The sequence below is a fragment of the Aspergillus terreus genome, genomic scaffold, assembly GCF_000149615.1.
Source record: "Aspergillus terreus NIH2624 scaffold_1 genomic scaffold, whole genome shotgun sequence".
Lineage (NCBI taxonomy): Eukaryota > Fungi > Ascomycota > Eurotiomycetes > Eurotiales > Aspergillaceae > Aspergillus > Aspergillus terreus.
This window is the reverse complement of record NT_165972.1, coordinates 1,080,752-1,095,960: the sequence shown is the minus strand read 5'-3', so window position 1 is coordinate 1,095,960 and position 15,209 is coordinate 1,080,752. Positions and strand designations below refer to the sequence as shown.

General features: G+C 51.3%; 6 protein-coding genes across 6 annotated transcripts in view; 4 read left to right on the top strand and 2 right to left on the bottom strand.

Annotated features, from left to right (window-relative positions):
• Window positions 1-2,766, bottom strand: part of ATEG_00388 (serine palmitoyltransferase 2) — a gene marked incomplete at both ends in the record, with an annotated part of 4,349 nt that extends 1,583 nt beyond the window's left edge. The window contains one exon of the mRNA XM_001210474.1: window positions 781-2,766. Coding sequence (XP_001210474.1) covers window positions 781-2,766 — 1,986 coding nt within the window. The remainder of the gene's footprint in view (window positions 1-780) is intronic.
• A 1,602-nt stretch (window positions 2,767-4,368) lies between these two features.
• On the top strand, window positions 4,369-6,551 carry ATEG_00387 (uncharacterized protein; the record flags this gene model as incomplete). The annotated part of the gene is made up of 3 exons (XM_001210473.1): window positions 4,369-4,635; window positions 4,694-5,520; window positions 5,687-6,551. 3 exons carry the CDS (start codon window positions 4,369-4,371, stop codon window positions 6,549-6,551), a joined length of 1,959 nt encoding a protein of 652 aa, XP_001210473.1.
• A 467-nt stretch (window positions 6,552-7,018) lies between these two features.
• ATEG_00386 (mitochondrial-processing protease subunit alpha) lies at window positions 7,019-8,922 on the top strand (the record flags this gene model as incomplete). The annotated part of the gene is made up of 3 exons (XM_001210472.1): window positions 7,019-7,147; window positions 7,193-8,826; window positions 8,901-8,922. 3 exons carry the CDS (start codon window positions 7,019-7,021, stop codon window positions 8,920-8,922), a joined length of 1,785 nt encoding a protein of 594 aa, XP_001210472.1.
• A 381-nt stretch (window positions 8,923-9,303) lies between these two features.
• ATEG_00385 (mitochondrial import receptor subunit TOM22) lies at window positions 9,304-10,188 on the top strand (the record flags this gene model as incomplete). The annotated part of the gene is made up of 3 exons (XM_001210471.1): window positions 9,304-9,421; window positions 9,622-9,911; window positions 10,132-10,188. 3 exons carry the CDS (start codon window positions 9,304-9,306, stop codon window positions 10,186-10,188), a joined length of 465 nt encoding a protein of 154 aa, XP_001210471.1.
• A 588-nt stretch (window positions 10,189-10,776) lies between these two features.
• On the bottom strand, window positions 10,777-13,087 carry ATEG_00384 (uncharacterized protein; the record flags this gene model as incomplete). The annotated part of the gene is made up of 5 exons (XM_001210470.1): window positions 10,777-10,812; window positions 11,130-11,382; window positions 11,442-12,243; window positions 12,305-12,748; window positions 12,799-13,087. The coding sequence occupies 5 exons, from the start codon at window positions 13,085-13,087 to the stop codon at window positions 10,777-10,779; spliced, it is 1,824 nt and encodes a 607-aa protein (XP_001210470.1).
• A 1,065-nt stretch (window positions 13,088-14,152) lies between these two features.
• ATEG_00383 (uncharacterized protein) lies at window positions 14,153-15,046 on the top strand (the record flags this gene model as incomplete). Its single annotated transcript, XM_001210469.1, has 1 exon — window positions 14,153-15,046. One exon carries the CDS (start codon window positions 14,153-14,155, stop codon window positions 15,044-15,046), a length of 894 nt encoding a protein of 297 aa, XP_001210469.1.
• Window positions 15,047-15,209: the final 163 nt, after the last annotated feature.

Here is a 15,209-nt window from a genome sequence, read left to right as displayed (position 1 = left end):
TCCGGTCACGAGTGCTCCACGATCGACGATTGGTGATAAGGGCGTTCGATAAACATCCTCACGCACTCTCTATCCACCGCCGCTCATTGGCCCCTCCCCGGACGAACGCCGGTTTCCGGCGGCAGATCCGACGTCACGTGGAGATTATCTATTGATTTGAATCATCGATCCAAGTAACAATATCAGGTCTTATTAACAAGCTGGAAGACATGCTCGGATGTAGCCAACATCCAAACATCGCCCATTCATACCCTCTCTCATCAATCTCATTAAGGTACAACAACAACAAAGCCTCGTCATCTAGGAGAATCGCTCGCTGCCTGTCCTCCAGCACTTGGTGGGCCCAGGAGCCAACAACAGGTTCTTTCTATATGTCACAACGAAAGAAGGGGCCGCGGCGACCAAACATATGGGGTCGGAATTAGCCGAGGCCAGCTGGAAGCATGACGCACATCCAAACTGTCTGACTGTGGGGTTTGGAGATGACCGATGACCGAGAGACATTAAGTTGAGTTCACTGGGTGAACTCGTCCCTTGTTTCGGCGGCCACCATACCTGGTTTTGGCGGAACCATGCTGGAGAACACCATGGGTCCCAGGAACGATAAATATGAGGACAGCCGATCGCGGCCGTCAGGTAATGGTACATGCAGGTAACACGTCGCTCAGGGACGCGGCATGGCCAGCATCAACCGTGCCCCGAAAAAAGGACGGCACCCTCCAAACCTATGTGCAATGCGAAGAATTGAAAACAGTCAGGTTAATACAACGGCGACTTGACATCCTGGACACCACGCCTGATCACGTCTTCGAGGCGCCACCGGGGAGGGACGATCTTCGAGTTGTGCCTCCGATTCCACTCCTTCTCCATCTCTGGAGGCGGAGCCACATCTTCACTGGAGGGAAGGGAACCGCCCGCGACGCCTGTCGAAAACTTGAGCTGCAGTACATTGCCGATCTCGTCGCAGGCAGCCAAAACCCGATCAAGATCTTCCTTGGTGTGGGATGCGGAGACGCAGAACCGTGCTCGGGAGGACACCAGAGGCGTTGCCGGATATCCGACGACGACAACAGAGATCTTCCGCTTCAGCATCTCATGAGAGAAGGCGGGCATCTTGGCAGGGTTGAAAAGAAGAACAGGAATGATGGGCGAATCGTCGTGACCGTACACAATAAAGCCAAGACGCTTCAATCCCAAACGGAGATACCGAGAGTTGAATGCCAACCGCTGCAACCGTTCCTCGCCCTGACCCGGAAGAAGCTCACCGTTGATGATACGGAGCGCAGAGGAGATTTGGGCCAGGATAGCCGGAGCGGGAACTTCACCATAAAAGATACCCGAGTTGGTAGCACGGAGCTTGTCGATCATCATTTTGTCGGCGGCAATATAACCCCCATTGGCGCCAAAAGACTTGGTGAGCGTGCCCATGAGAATGTCCACTTCACTCGTATCAATGCCGAAATAATCGCAAACACCTCGTCCACGAGGGCCAACAGCTCCGATGGAGTGGGCCTCATCAACGAACAGATGGAACTTATAGCGCCGCTTCAGTGTAATCAAGCCAGGCAAATTGCACATAGAGCCCTCCATGGAGTAGAGACCTTCCACCACGACGAGGATGTTCCTCCAGGGACGATGGGTCCGTGGCTGGCCCTGGCTGATGGCTTCCCGAAGCTTGACTTCTAGGTCCTTCATATCATTATGCTTAAACATCGTGATCGACGCACCCGTAAGACGCGCTCCGAACCGAATAGACGCGTGGTTGAGCTCATCAGAGATGATAAGACTGCCTTTGCTGACCAATGCCGGAAACACGTTTGCGTTGGTACCGAATCCCATCGAAAAGACCATTGACGCTTCCTTGCCAACAAATCTGGCCACCAGATCCTCAATCTCGGTGTGGAGATCCTGTCCTCCCGTCTCGGCGCGAGTGCTAGGAGAGGTGATGCCATACTTTCTGATCGCGTCCTCGGCGTCATCCGCGCACGGACCTTCCGACTGAGCAAACCCCAGGTAATTGTATGAGCTCAAGTTCAACGTGTCGGTGGTCGTTCCAGTGAAATAGAAATGTCTGTTGTGGTCATCTGTGGCGCGGTCGATCAGGGTGATGTATCTTCCGGGAACACCAGTAACAGGGCGTTCGAAGCAATCGTTGATGCGGAGTTTGAGACGACGGACGTAGAAATTATCGAAGTCGCTGTTGAGGGCACCGTAACCGTTGCGGGGCTTGAGATGCCGATAATTCTCTTCGCGGAAGCGTTTGCCGAAGAAGTCACGGACGTGTCCAAAGGCAATTAGGATTAGGTAGCTGATATAGGTGGTGAGGAGATAATAATAAGGGGGTTCGTCCATGATAGGTTCGGGGAAATCACCACCGGGATGTCGGCTGGAATACCGGTGACTCGGGTGACCGATGGGACCGAACTGCGCATGTTGTTTCGCTTGACGAAGGGCCTCTTCTGGCGAGGGGGGCTGAAAGAGCGTCGTGGGCGGCTCGTCCATGTTGGGATTATCCGCCGTGGCCGTAGAAAGAGAGATTGTAGGTAAGGATAGAGATGCGGAGCTGATGGGTGGAGTTACAGCAGCCGGGTGATTCGCACTCGCCGACTGGAGGGCCGCTTGCGCCGTCTGAGGCTCGGCCTTGGACTTGGGAGAGGTCGAGAAAAATTGGGTCAAGCGATTGGGTTTGCCGCCCTTTCCGGAAGAAGACAAGGAGTGGGTGGTTGTAGGGTCGTTGGTAGAGGTATTCGTAGGTCGACGAGGCATCGCAAGAAAACCAGGGTGAAACACGCGAGATCAAAAGACGCCGATGAACGGTGGGAAGTGAAATCCGAGTGACTTCACACAGCGCTGGAGAAATCGAGAATGGCAAGGGCTACTGAGAAGCAACAGGTGGTTGTTCTCGAGGAACTCGTGTTGTTTTGGAAGTAGTAAAAAAGGGGGTCGACGATTCCGATCCTTCTCCAAGAGGCGGTCCAAATAAGGTGGATCAGATCACGCGTCAGAGCAACAGGTCTGAAATTGCGGAGGTTCAACGGTCAGCGAAGATTGAAGAGACATGAAACAGGCAAAATAACACGGTGTAGATAGGAGAAAGCGGGGGTGAGAAGGTGCGGGTATGTTGCGAGGCAGAGGAATCCAGGGTGAGGCGACCCAGCATCGGACAAGCCTTTGATTTGGTGGAGAAAGTGAGAGAGAGGCAGTGACCGACCTTGCGCACGTGGAAGTGTGGCTGGAGGGCTCGAGGCCCCTGCAAGGGAATAAGAAGAAAGGAGAGTGAGAGAAGATCACAAACCGGTTCTCCTGGTGTTGAAGGGAAAAGAAAGAAGATTAGGTAGAGGACAGAGAGAGAAGTGGATAACCGTTCAGTAAAAAGAATAACAATAATTCATAAGAGAAAAAAAAAATCATAAAACAGAATAATCATAAAAATCATAAAAGCCCAATAAGATCCCACATGATCCTAGCGTTTGGCTTTTGTTCTTTTTTATTTTTTTTCCTCAGGGTCAAATTTTCAAGGTGGAACCTCGGACGATCCATCGAGGCGGATACTTCTGGTACCGTATGGTAATCTCGGTCATCTCGTACAGCCTGACAGCCTGGGTTCCTCTGCGGATGTCGGTATGCCGAGGTAAAATTACCAACCCCTGGGCTGGTCTCCATTTCCCCTTTAATGAAAAGGGGCAAAAACCCTCACTCTGGTCGAGGACATGGATGAGAGCCGAGAACGGATCGATGACAGATGATATCTCTCTCCATGCACTTTAGATGGCGCAATAACCCCTTCAAACATCATTCTTGAGTTTACACGAGGTAGCTTCTTTGTAGCAACGTTGTACACATCTCTAACTACCTTGCCTAGTAAATAAACAATGTCAAATTGCGCGACTGTTGTTAAACAACCTTGGTGCCTGAGGCTTCCTATCAGTTGGGTGGCACAAACCATCAGCATGCATCTCATCAATGGCGAAAGAATGGTTCTATGTGAAAGGGACCAGCCACTGAACATCACAGCTTCTAAATCATTTGGGCATTTTGAACTTATATCTTTATACACTTCAGCTTCTATCATATCGGACTTCTCTAGGCGGGCCGCCTCTGGCCGCCATCTCCGCCATTTCCGCCCCACGCTTCCCCATTGGGGTCTTGAATGTGTGGACAGTCACTCAACAATTGCCATTCACGTCTAGGCTATATCTCAAGGAAAGGTGCCTCGGTTTCCTCTCCATTCTCGTTGTACCATTGAATTGGCTACCTCGAGACCTGACTATACATCCGGGAGAACCTCATATAGGTGATCACGTTTCTGGAACAACATATTTCTACCAACTAGGGGCGCCAACCCGTGAAAACTCTCTACAGACGATCATGACTATGTCCAGCAACGGGACCAACGGTGTCAACGGCGTTGCCAATGGCGCCAATGGATCCAGTACGGGTGCAAAGGAATTGTGGCGACATTCCGCCCCTCAGGATACGCAGATATATGATTTTATGAAGAAGGCCAACGAAAAGTACGGATTGTCCCTGAACAATTACAACGACCTGTGGCAGTGGAGTGTTTCGGAGCCCGCCAACTTCTGGGAACACGTTTGGAACTACACGCCTGTCAAGACTCATAGTCAGTATGACCAAGTGAGTCTGATTAAGCCCGTCGCCCTCATCGTGAGAAAAGCCTCTAACATCTGCACAGGTCTTGGGCTCTGATAGTCTTCTCTTTCCCAGGCCTAGCTTTTTTGAGGGAAGCAGACTCAACTTTGCAGAGAACCTTCTCTACCCAGCTAGCTCCCCGGAGGAAAGCGATATTGCGATCATCGCGGCTACAGAAGCTGACCGCGAGTACGTCTCTTGGGGGGAATTGCGGGAACGCGTCCGGCGGTGCGCCAATTCGCTGAAAGGAGCAGGCTTGCAGGCGGGTGACCGAGTAGCTGGGTTCCTGGGGAACCATACTAACACCGTGGTTGCCATGCTAGCGACAACGTCGATAGGCGCTTTCTGGACGGGCGTGTCCCCGGACACAGGTGTTCACGCAGTACTGGAACGCCTGAAGCAAATAGAGCCCAAGATTCTCTTTGCTGATAATGCCTCCCTGTACAACGGCAAAGTTCACCCCACCGACAGTAAGATCAGCCAAATCGTTTCTGAACTGTCACGCCTGGAGTTGCTGGTCGTGTTCAATACGGTCAAGTCGCATAAGTTTTGCCTCGACGCAGTCACCCCAGTCCAGGGCAAAGCGTTGACGTATGACGAATTTCTCACTACTGGGAACCAGTCCGCGGCTCTGGAATTCGCAAGCCTGGCACCGGAACATCCTGTGTACATCCTTTACTCTTCGGGCACCACAGGGGCTCCCAAGCCCATCGTGCATGGCTCTCTCGGGACATTGCTGCAGCATAAGAAAGAGCACGTGCTTCATTGCGATATCCGCCCCGGCGATCGTCTGTTCTACTTTACGACGGTGACTTGGATGATGTGGCATTGGCTCGTCTCCGCCTTGGCCAGTGGTGCAACCATCGTCTTGTACGATGGCTCCCCTTTCCGGCCCTTTTGACTCCGAGGGAGGGAAAGGCGAGATGGCCATGCCGCGCTTGGTCGATGAGCTACAGATCACTCACTTCGGAACGTCAGCCAAATATCTCTCCGTTCTAGAACAGGCTTCTCTTAAGCCGAGAGAACACGCTCATAGGCCTGTTTCCTTGCATTCGCTGAGAGCCATTTTCAGTACCGGCTCGCCACTGGCCCCTTCTACGTTTGAATATGTTTATTCTTCGATCCATCCTGATATCATGCTTGGCTCAATCACGGGCGGGACTGATATCCTGTCACTGTTCTGTGGTAGCTGCCCCATCTTGCCGGTGTACAAGGGTGAGATCCAGTGCCGTTGTCTAGGAATGGCCGTATCTGTGTATGATTACGCAGGCAACGACATTAGCGCCTCTGATGAACCGGGTGATCTTGTCTGCACGAAGTCTTTCCCAGCACAGCCTGTGATGTTTTGGCCACCGGGTCCTGTCGGAGCAGAGAAATATCGCAAGAGCTACTTCGATGTTTTCGGGCCGTCCATCTGGCATCATGGCGATTTTGTCCGCCTGAACCCACATACTAGGGGAGTTATCATGCTTGGGCGCAGTGACGGCGTTCTCAAGCCAGCAGGAGTCCGCTTTGGGAGCGCAGAGATTTACAACGTTCTTCTGAAGCATTTTGCCGAGGAAGTTGAAGACTCTCTCTGCATTGGTCGCCGGCGAGACGGCGTTGACACGGATGAGACAGTTGTCCTCTTCGTGAAACTCGCGTCATCTGATGGATCTCCAGCGAGTATGCCGTCCGACCTTGCGTACCGCATCCAAACAACAATACGTAAGGAGCTTAGCCCTCGTCATGTCCCTGCTGTCGTCGACGCGTGCCCAGAAATCCCGGTGACATCCAACGGCAAGAAAGTCGAAAACGCTGTGAAGCAAATCTTGTGTGGTCTGAACATCAAGATCGGTGCCAGTGTTGCTAATGCTTCTTGTTTGGAGTGGTATCGCACTTGGGCCGCTGAGCATCCATGAGCTCCTAGGGTCTGTTGACGTGAGATTCAGGACTACTGGCTCCTGAGCAAAAAAACTACATAATCTCTCTGGCTCTTCTTACATTGTCGTTATCATAAAAGAGTTGTCCCTTTTCTTGTCTGTGACAAATCTGTTGCATTAGTCAATGTTAATTCTAGATCTTTGATTACTCAATCATGCAGCTTTCGACGATTCTCATTGCAACATGAACAGACTTTTGATTACTATAGAATCTTTCAAGTTCTTATCCCAAATAACAGTCAGTTTGATAAAATAATCGGGCTCTTACTTTGAAGTAAGAACGAGACCAGGATTGCGTTGGTCACTGACGTTCGATTAGATAAGCGATTTCCGAGGGAATCTCCGGCTGCGACAAACCCGTGCAGACGTGACGTCCGCAAAGCAGCTCCCCGTAACGGGTTATGGTGTTCTAGTTGTTACGACCCGCTGGATCTCTAATTATCAAGATGCGTCGGTCTGTGTTACGCGCCGTTGAGACCGCGAAGCCTCTTGCTCGCGTGTCTCGTTCGGCCAGAAATTTCGCTACGGCCACCGAGGCCTCCAAGGTAGATGGCAACGGTGGAATGCTCGTGCTCGTATGTTGCATTGATGGCTAACTATTGCACTTGAACGGATTGTAGGACCCCGCAGAACTTGATCAAATCACTACGTTGTCGAATGGCATTCGTGTCGCCACTGAGTCTCTCCCGGGGCCCTTCGCCGGTGTTGGAGTTTACGTCGATGCCGGATCTCGCTACGAAGATGAGAGTTTGCGAGGTGTGAGCCACATCATGGACCGATTGGCCTTCAAATCCACAAACAAGCGCTCCAGCGACGAGATGTTAGAAACGATCGAAAGCCTTGGAGGAAATATCCAGTGCGCGTCCTCGCGCGAGTCCTTAATGTACCAAGCCGCCAGCTTCAACTCCGCCGTCCCCACGACCCTAGGCCTCTTGGCTGAGACGATCCGCAACCCAGTTATCACGGAAGAGGAAGTGCTCCAGCAGCTGGCTACGGCCGAGTATGAGATCACCGAGATCTGGGCTAAGCCCGAGCTCATCCTGCCCGAGCTGGTGCACACCGCGGCCTACAAGGACAACACACTCGGAAACCCCCTTCTCTGTCCGCGCGAGAGGTTGGATGAGATCAACAAGTCCGTCGTCGAGAGATATCGCGATACATTTTTCAACCCCGAGCGGATGGTCGTTGCGTTTGCTGGTGTGCCCCATGACGTTGCTGTCAAGCTTACGGAACAGTACTTTGGCGACATGCGGACACATCCTTCCAGCAAGGGCCCTGTCTTGTCGGGTGCGGGTATTGAGAGCACCTTGTCTACGTCCGGCTCGGCCACCTCTGAAGGCCAGGTGCCTACAGTTCCCCAGTTCACGCCCTCCTCGACTGTGTCGACGACCCCTTCGTCGCAAGCCGGCCTACTCTCCAAACTGCCGTTCCTGAAGAACCTTTCTGGCTCACAAAGCAGCGCTGCGGCCCCGCTGGATCCTTCCCTGGTCGAACCGTCGTCGCTGAACCTGAACCAGCCCTCCCACTACACCGGCGGCTTCCTTTCCCTCCCTCCGATTCCTCCTCCGGCGAACCCCATGCTTCCGCGGTTGAGCCACATCCATCTTGCCTTTGAGGCCCTCCCCATCTCCAACCCCGATATATATGCTCTTGCAACCCTTCAGACTCTTCTCGGAGGCGGCGGATCCTTCTCGGCTGGTGGTCCCGGCAAAGGCATGTACTCCCGCCTCTATACGAATGTGTTGAACCAACACGGATGGGTGGAGAGCTGCATCGCTTTCAACCACAGCTACACTGACAGTGGAATCTTCGGCATCTCCGCGTCGTGCAGTCCTACCCGGACGACGGAAATGCTCGAGGTCATGTGCAGGGAGTTGCAGGCTCTGACTCTTGACACCGGATACTCCGCCCTACAGCCCCAGGAGGTCAACCGTGCCAAGAACCAGCTGCGTTCCTCTCTTCTTATGAACCTGGAGTCTCGTATGGTTGAGTTGGAAGATCTTGGACGCCAGGTGCAGGTCCACGGCCGGAAGGTCGGCGTGAAAGAGATGTGCCACCACATCGAGAGCTTGACCGTGGAGGACTTGCGGCGCGTCGCCCGTCAGGTGTTCGGAGGCCTGGTCCAGAACAAAGGACAGGGCACTGGCAAGCCGACGGTTGTGTTGCAGGAAGGCGAGCTTGAAGGATATAGACTCCGTCCTTTCCCCTGGGAGGAGATCCAGGAACGGATTGCAAGATGGAAGCTGGGGCGGAGGTAAGCGGTTAGATTTTGGAGCAGTTATAGGTCTCTTCTTGGAGAACGGATCAACGTGGCGGATGCTTGTATAGTATAGACGAGACGGGTGACTGAGGTAATTTCTTCACTCTGTGTAATTAAAAAATAACATAGAATTCTACGTTGCTTTGTACGAAGTCCTAGAAAAGGCAATGACCAGCGCGATCTTTTGAAACAACTCTATCCTTTCAATTCGTATCAAAATGGAGAAATGGAGGTTTATAGTGGATGGATTCTATCGGGAGGTTCGTGAAGCTCCTTGCCGATTTGGGTTCGTTGGCTTCCGTCGGGAAAAAAGTTGGAACGGGCGTGAGAGTCCGCCTTTCTTTCCTCCAGCAATCTCCGTCACTCTCCCGACTTCCACTTCATCTCTCGACAACCTCTCACCACACCGTTTCCCTCGACCACTTTTTGCCTCCGCTTTTCCGCAACCTACATTAATTTAACACCGTCACAATGGTCAAGCTTACCGAAGTCGAAGACGAGCATTTCACCCAGGAGAAGCCTCAGCCCACGAAGAACAATGTTCTTCTGGCCTCGGACGACGAGGAGGAGGATGACTACACTGACACCGGTTAGTCCCTTGATGTTTCGCCTGGAATATTATTCCAATGCCATTGTCATTTTATGCGGTTGAACGCCATTCTGGTGCACCCGAAGTTCACTACGTCCGAGAACCGGGACATGCAACCGAGTCGCGTTCATCCTCAAAAATATGAACGCCACACTGGAAGTTATGGCGAACTATCTTCTGACCTTTCATCCGAATTGCAGAGTCCGAGATCTCCACCGAATCCGACCTCGAGCTTGAGGGAGAGACCTTCTTCGACCGTCTGTCCGCCTTGAAAGATATTATCCCTCCCTCCACCCGTCGCACTGTCACTAGCACTGTCTCCTCCGTCTCCTCCTTCACAAAGTCCAGTATTGCGTTCAGCGGAAAGGCGCTCTGGATCATCAGCACCAGTGCTTTCCTTCTCGGTGTCCCATGGGCTCTTGCCTACGCCGAAGAGGAGCAGTACATCCAGATGGAGCGGGAGCAGGGCATGATCAAGGGAGCCAACGAGGTACGTTCGGTGCAATTTTATCCACTCTATTTTTCCGGCTTTGTCATTTTTATACATCGTATTCCTCTGTTTTGCGGTGATTTAGAACATGTTACGACATGAAAACTCTTTTCATGGACGAGTCGCGGCCAGAAAGCAGTCATGATTAACTCAAAATTCGTCATTCTTACCCAATTTGGTTGCAGTTCTGGAAATTCAGCTAACATGACCGTTTTTTCAGATGCTCACCCCCGGCACCGGTCCCTCGGACGAGAAGCAGGCTCAGCCTTCCCTGTAAATGAACATAACCACCGAAGGTGAAGATCGCAACGGGTGAGAGTGATCAGCCATGGCCTATAAGCGCCACGCCTCAGTTTATGCCATCCGCCTGTTGCTGTACGCTTGCGCTGTTGTACGATGTCATCAGACTGCCTGGGGCAAACCTCTGATGTGTCGGCAACGTTTCGTTTGGTGTACCTGGGATAACGCAATATGATCCAACACGGCCAAAAATCCGCGGCGCATGACAGTTCTATGTTTTCGTGCATGTTAGGTTTGGAATAATGTACAAAAGAAACAAAATTCGGTGGGAAGCGTACCAGCGACGATCGATCTCTGCAATCTTGGGCTGGCGCGGCAAAAACGGAAGTTAGTGGTCATGGACATGGATTTCGTTCTCCCTTTTTGTCGGAGTCTTTGGTCTATCTACTTTTTTCTCCCCTCATGCCTTGACTTCCGGGACTTCTGGATCTTAGGGCAATGCGTGTATTTCTATAACATATATTTGTTTCGTTGATGTCTATTGTTATATTTTATGGCCATGTGTTTCTAGATAATGGAATGTGAATGGATCTAGAGGCGCAGCTGTAGAGTAGCTAATTGAGATTCAAAAGGTGTTCTGAAAAGCTTCTTCGACAGCAAACTATCCAATATGCAGATCAGAGACGCGACGAGAACATCTTGTAAAAGAAATGATGGTATAATCAGGGTATCATGAACGTAACGGTAGGAATCAGGTTTCCAAAGGGAAAAAAAAAATACAGCGAAGAAGCTGAGGCGAGGTATGTACAGGGTGCAAGACATCAGATATGCAAGTCCGCTCCACAGAAGTATAATGCTGGAAATTTTGACAAGATAAATGGTAATTCCTTAGACTCCCCGGCGAGTGTCTACTTAAAGCTCTGCGTAGATGTTAGCTTCACTCAGTTTGAACGCGTGGGAACAGAAGATAGGACATACAACCGACTCTCGGGCAGTCCTCAGATTGATGTGAAAGTCCCTCCAGAGTTTCTTGACCTCGTCGTTTTCGACCATCGTTCTCATGGCCTCCGTGGCATATTTTTCTTTGCGTTTCTGGCTCCAATGACTGCGTTTGATGACCGCCTCATCCGATAGGTATCCCGTCTGTCTAAGGTGGTCTATCACCCATTCGTTGAGATGGGCTCGCCAGTGGGTGAGAGTGTGCGCCATTTCTGCTTTGGTTTTGCAGTGTCTGGAAGGGTAGATGTTGTTAGCGATGGGGAAAGCCAACTAGCTCCATGGGATGCTAACCTTCCAAGGTAGAATCTCTTGTTTTCGCTCGGCAAGACATAGCCATCTCTATCGCGTTCCTCGCCGTCGTCTTCCTTTTCAGACTCCTCATCGTCGCTGTTTTCGTCTGTCAAGGGTTCAAGAGTCTCGAGAGAGTATGGCTTGCCGTAAAACTTGATGTCAAAAGACGCAGGATGTCCGGACCGATTGCACGCATCGCAGGGATGATTCTCTGATGTCGGGTATGCTGTGATTTCGATTTGCGGCCTTGCGAGCAAGGCTCTGCGGAAGTCTGCGTTCCACACTGATGACACCAACTGTGATCCAGTCCGTCCTCTGACTTCGTCTTCCAATTTGGTAAAGGCGAATTCGTAGACTGGGCTGGAGCGAGGAAATGCCGGATTAAGCTGATTGTGTACCATCCATTCCACTGCATCCTGGAAGTAGTCCTTCAGCTGTTTGTAGGCGTGCCGAGAAAATTCGAAAGGCATTCCCTGCAGGTCGGTGGGCGCTCCTAACTTGTCGTCTTCGTCTTCCAGCACGAAATCGTCCTCATACCGATCCAGGTCCTCATTACTCGCGATTGACGATTCAACGTCGCTATCGTTATTCTCGTGGCGGAAGCGCGGCTGTTTAATGGCACTCTCTTCGTCGCTTTCGGCATCACTCTCTGCTGATTCGGACTCTGGCTCCGATTGCTCGTCATCGACGTGAGTAGACTTTTTGTCTCCGGCCCTTCGGCGACGGAGGGCTTCCAGGTGTTGTTGTCTCTGCGCCCGTACGGAATTCGCAAGTCGCCCGCGGGTCCGAGTTTCCTTGACAACTGCGAACAAATTAGTCCACATATCCAAACTGGCCTTTGCGCAAGAAATATTCCACGGTACCTGAATCTTGCAGGTCTTCTAGATCCTCCTCAATATCCAGTTGATCTTGATCTAGCTCACGACGCGGGGTCTGAGGCACTTCGGAACTCCGCAAAAGCCTTCGCCTTTTGACTGGGGATGACCGCACCCGCTCTTCTTCCGAGTCTTCAGAGGTATCATCGAGGTCAATCGTGGGCTGGGGGGCTGCTCCGCGTCTCAGTTTCCGTCCAGGTCGCGTGACGATGTCTTCCGCGTCACTTTCGTCCGAGGCGGCGGCATTCGACGGTCTTGGGGGAGGGGAGGAGCCCATGGCTTTCGGAGAAGATGATCTCTTTCGTTTTAGAGATTGGCTGTCTTTGCTTTTGAGCGCTGTGTCTTGGATCGGGCCATGGCTTTCACGATCTTGCTCGACTACGATAACGTCATCGGAGTCAGACAAGGCGATCGGTTCTTCTGGCTCAGTCCCTAACATTAGCGATGATAAAAGTGAGCCCAAGAGAAGAAGAGCTTCGCACCTCTCTTCGACTTCTTTGAAGACTTGCGCTTGCGTTTTTCCGACTTCGAGCGCGACTTCTTCGACTTCTTCTCTGCAGGCTTGGTCTCTACAAACGGGGTGGGAGACGCCTTGGAATCAGGTGGCCGCGAACTGTCTTTACGGATAGTTGGCAGTGACGGATGGTCATATCGTAAAGTAGCCAGGCGATTCGCATCATCTTCCGGGCTTGGTTCGACGGCTTGTGAAGGTGAAGCGACAGGAGCAAAACTAAGCCGCGTCTGCTTCGCTTTACCACGAGCGCGGGGCATGGGAGATGACGTAGTAGCTGCGCAGATTTCTGAAAGAAAGGGTTGGTAGATAAGCCGGGAGGATATGTGTCGTTGGGAGTTATGATGCCCTTTAGGAAAAGGCTGAATGGGTAGAGGTTGATCTCGAAATTGAATCTCGAGAAGCCGCGATAAACCGCGTCACGGAATCACGAGAGCACGTGATATCATATTACCGAAAAGGGAGTGAAGATGAATATATAGGTAGCATCTTAGGGAGAACAGGTGTTCATTCAGAATGATTGTTCAAATTAAGATCCAGATTGTCTTGTTCTATCCATAGATCTGGGGCGCTCACATAATAGTCAACTCTGTCTCACATGGTGTCTACCATCCCATCATATCGGCTTCATAGTCACGCATGGAATGACGGAACCTCCAATTTCGATGAACAGTCAAGTGCCCTGCTAGAACTCGACTCTACCTGGATCAAAACATTATGTTTCCAACATGGACTACCGTATGGGATAACGGCCAATACACAAAAATCAAGGCTCTGGAAGGGAGTTCAATCGCAGCTTCTGTTTTTGCAGCCATCTTATACTTCCAATCTTGTCTCAATTCTTGGGCTGAGCATGATCCAACCCGCGACTCGTTGCCAAAGAGCTTGAAGCATAGTTACTTTGCTCTATGCACATACTCAGCTGCTTCATTTGCTCAGCGTGTACAATGCATTGCCAACATCTCCTAACTTTTCTCTGCGCCTTACTGGGCACGATTACAACCAACCCCGAATGTTTACATCTCCAGCCCATCAGTGCTACAATCGGTCCAGTATGTATATCTGACTGCATTGATGCTCTCCGAAACGAAAGACCTTTCATATGCATAAACCTCCAGACCCACAATTCCAGCTGTGAGCAACCATCGATCTATCTGCTAAGTTGGAAAGAAGGCCCAAACGAGAACCTCGAGTTTGCGAGTCAGTGCCAACAATACAAAACAGGCTCTAGCTGTGGAGATTGGTTGACTTTGCATTTCGCTTTGACAGTGCCTCGAACCAATGGAGAAGTCTGTGACGAGCAGATATGCAGGGGCAAGAGTGATATGGCCACACCCGAAAGCTCCCTGACACATCCAATCTACAATGAGCACTTGCCAAAGAAATATGCTATGCGTGATGTCGGACCTACACTCACTTCTTCCAAAAATTCTCTCAATGGCCATTTTAACAGCATCCCCCAACTATCTTCCTCCGCCCGACGCTACCAAGGGATGATGATATCTCTCCTTTCTATGGCTCAAGATCGAATATCTCGAAAATTCCACGTCCCCAAGTATCCCCGACATGTAGCTGATTCCTGGCAGGACAGCCGTCGGGATCTTGGTCGAAGAACTGGCCATTTCCCCAGAAGCTGTGAAGATACCATCTGCGCTGAAGTGGACGGGTCAATCAACTGCTTGTCAGAAGAACTTTCAGAAGCCGAAAGAAGTCTTTGTGACATGTGTTACCCTTCGAAGAAGGACGACCTGTTGAAGGCTCATTGCCAGAGACAAGAAGCCAGGAGTCTCCGTGTATTCTACAAGGTATGTATTGTTTTGGGGGCCTTCATAGGGGGCGCTTTCCTGTCGTGCTTGATCCGTTGGGTCGTCAAGACTCTTCGAGCACATTACAGAAGGATTTTGGGCGTGAATTTAGCTCGGCCAACATCAGAATATGATGCGGATTTTCCTCTTGAACCTGCAATCTCGACCTCGATGTCATTTGTGTCCGATTCCACAGGAGCAGCAAATGGTCCAATTCAACAGGGTACAACGTCTGCTCCAAGGGGGTTACGAAGAGTCAATACATTTGGAGTCTCCATGAAAAGTCCTCGTCGAGATGTTCGCGATCTGTTCGATTTGGCGCCAGCTGAACCCAACCGTCAAAATACCGCAAGATTGGACAATCGGATCCCAGTACTTCCTCGAGCACCCAATGCAAGCGTCAAAAGACATTAGCCGGTGGGAACTTACGACATGAGTGAAGGATTCTCCGCGTGAATGGGAGAGTTGTGAGATGGGCCCCAGAAGGATCATGGTATCTTAACCAGTAGTTTTGCAGTCGACATTAATCCGAGAGTTATCAGTACATCATTTGTCCGTTGACGGCTTGTGCATACTG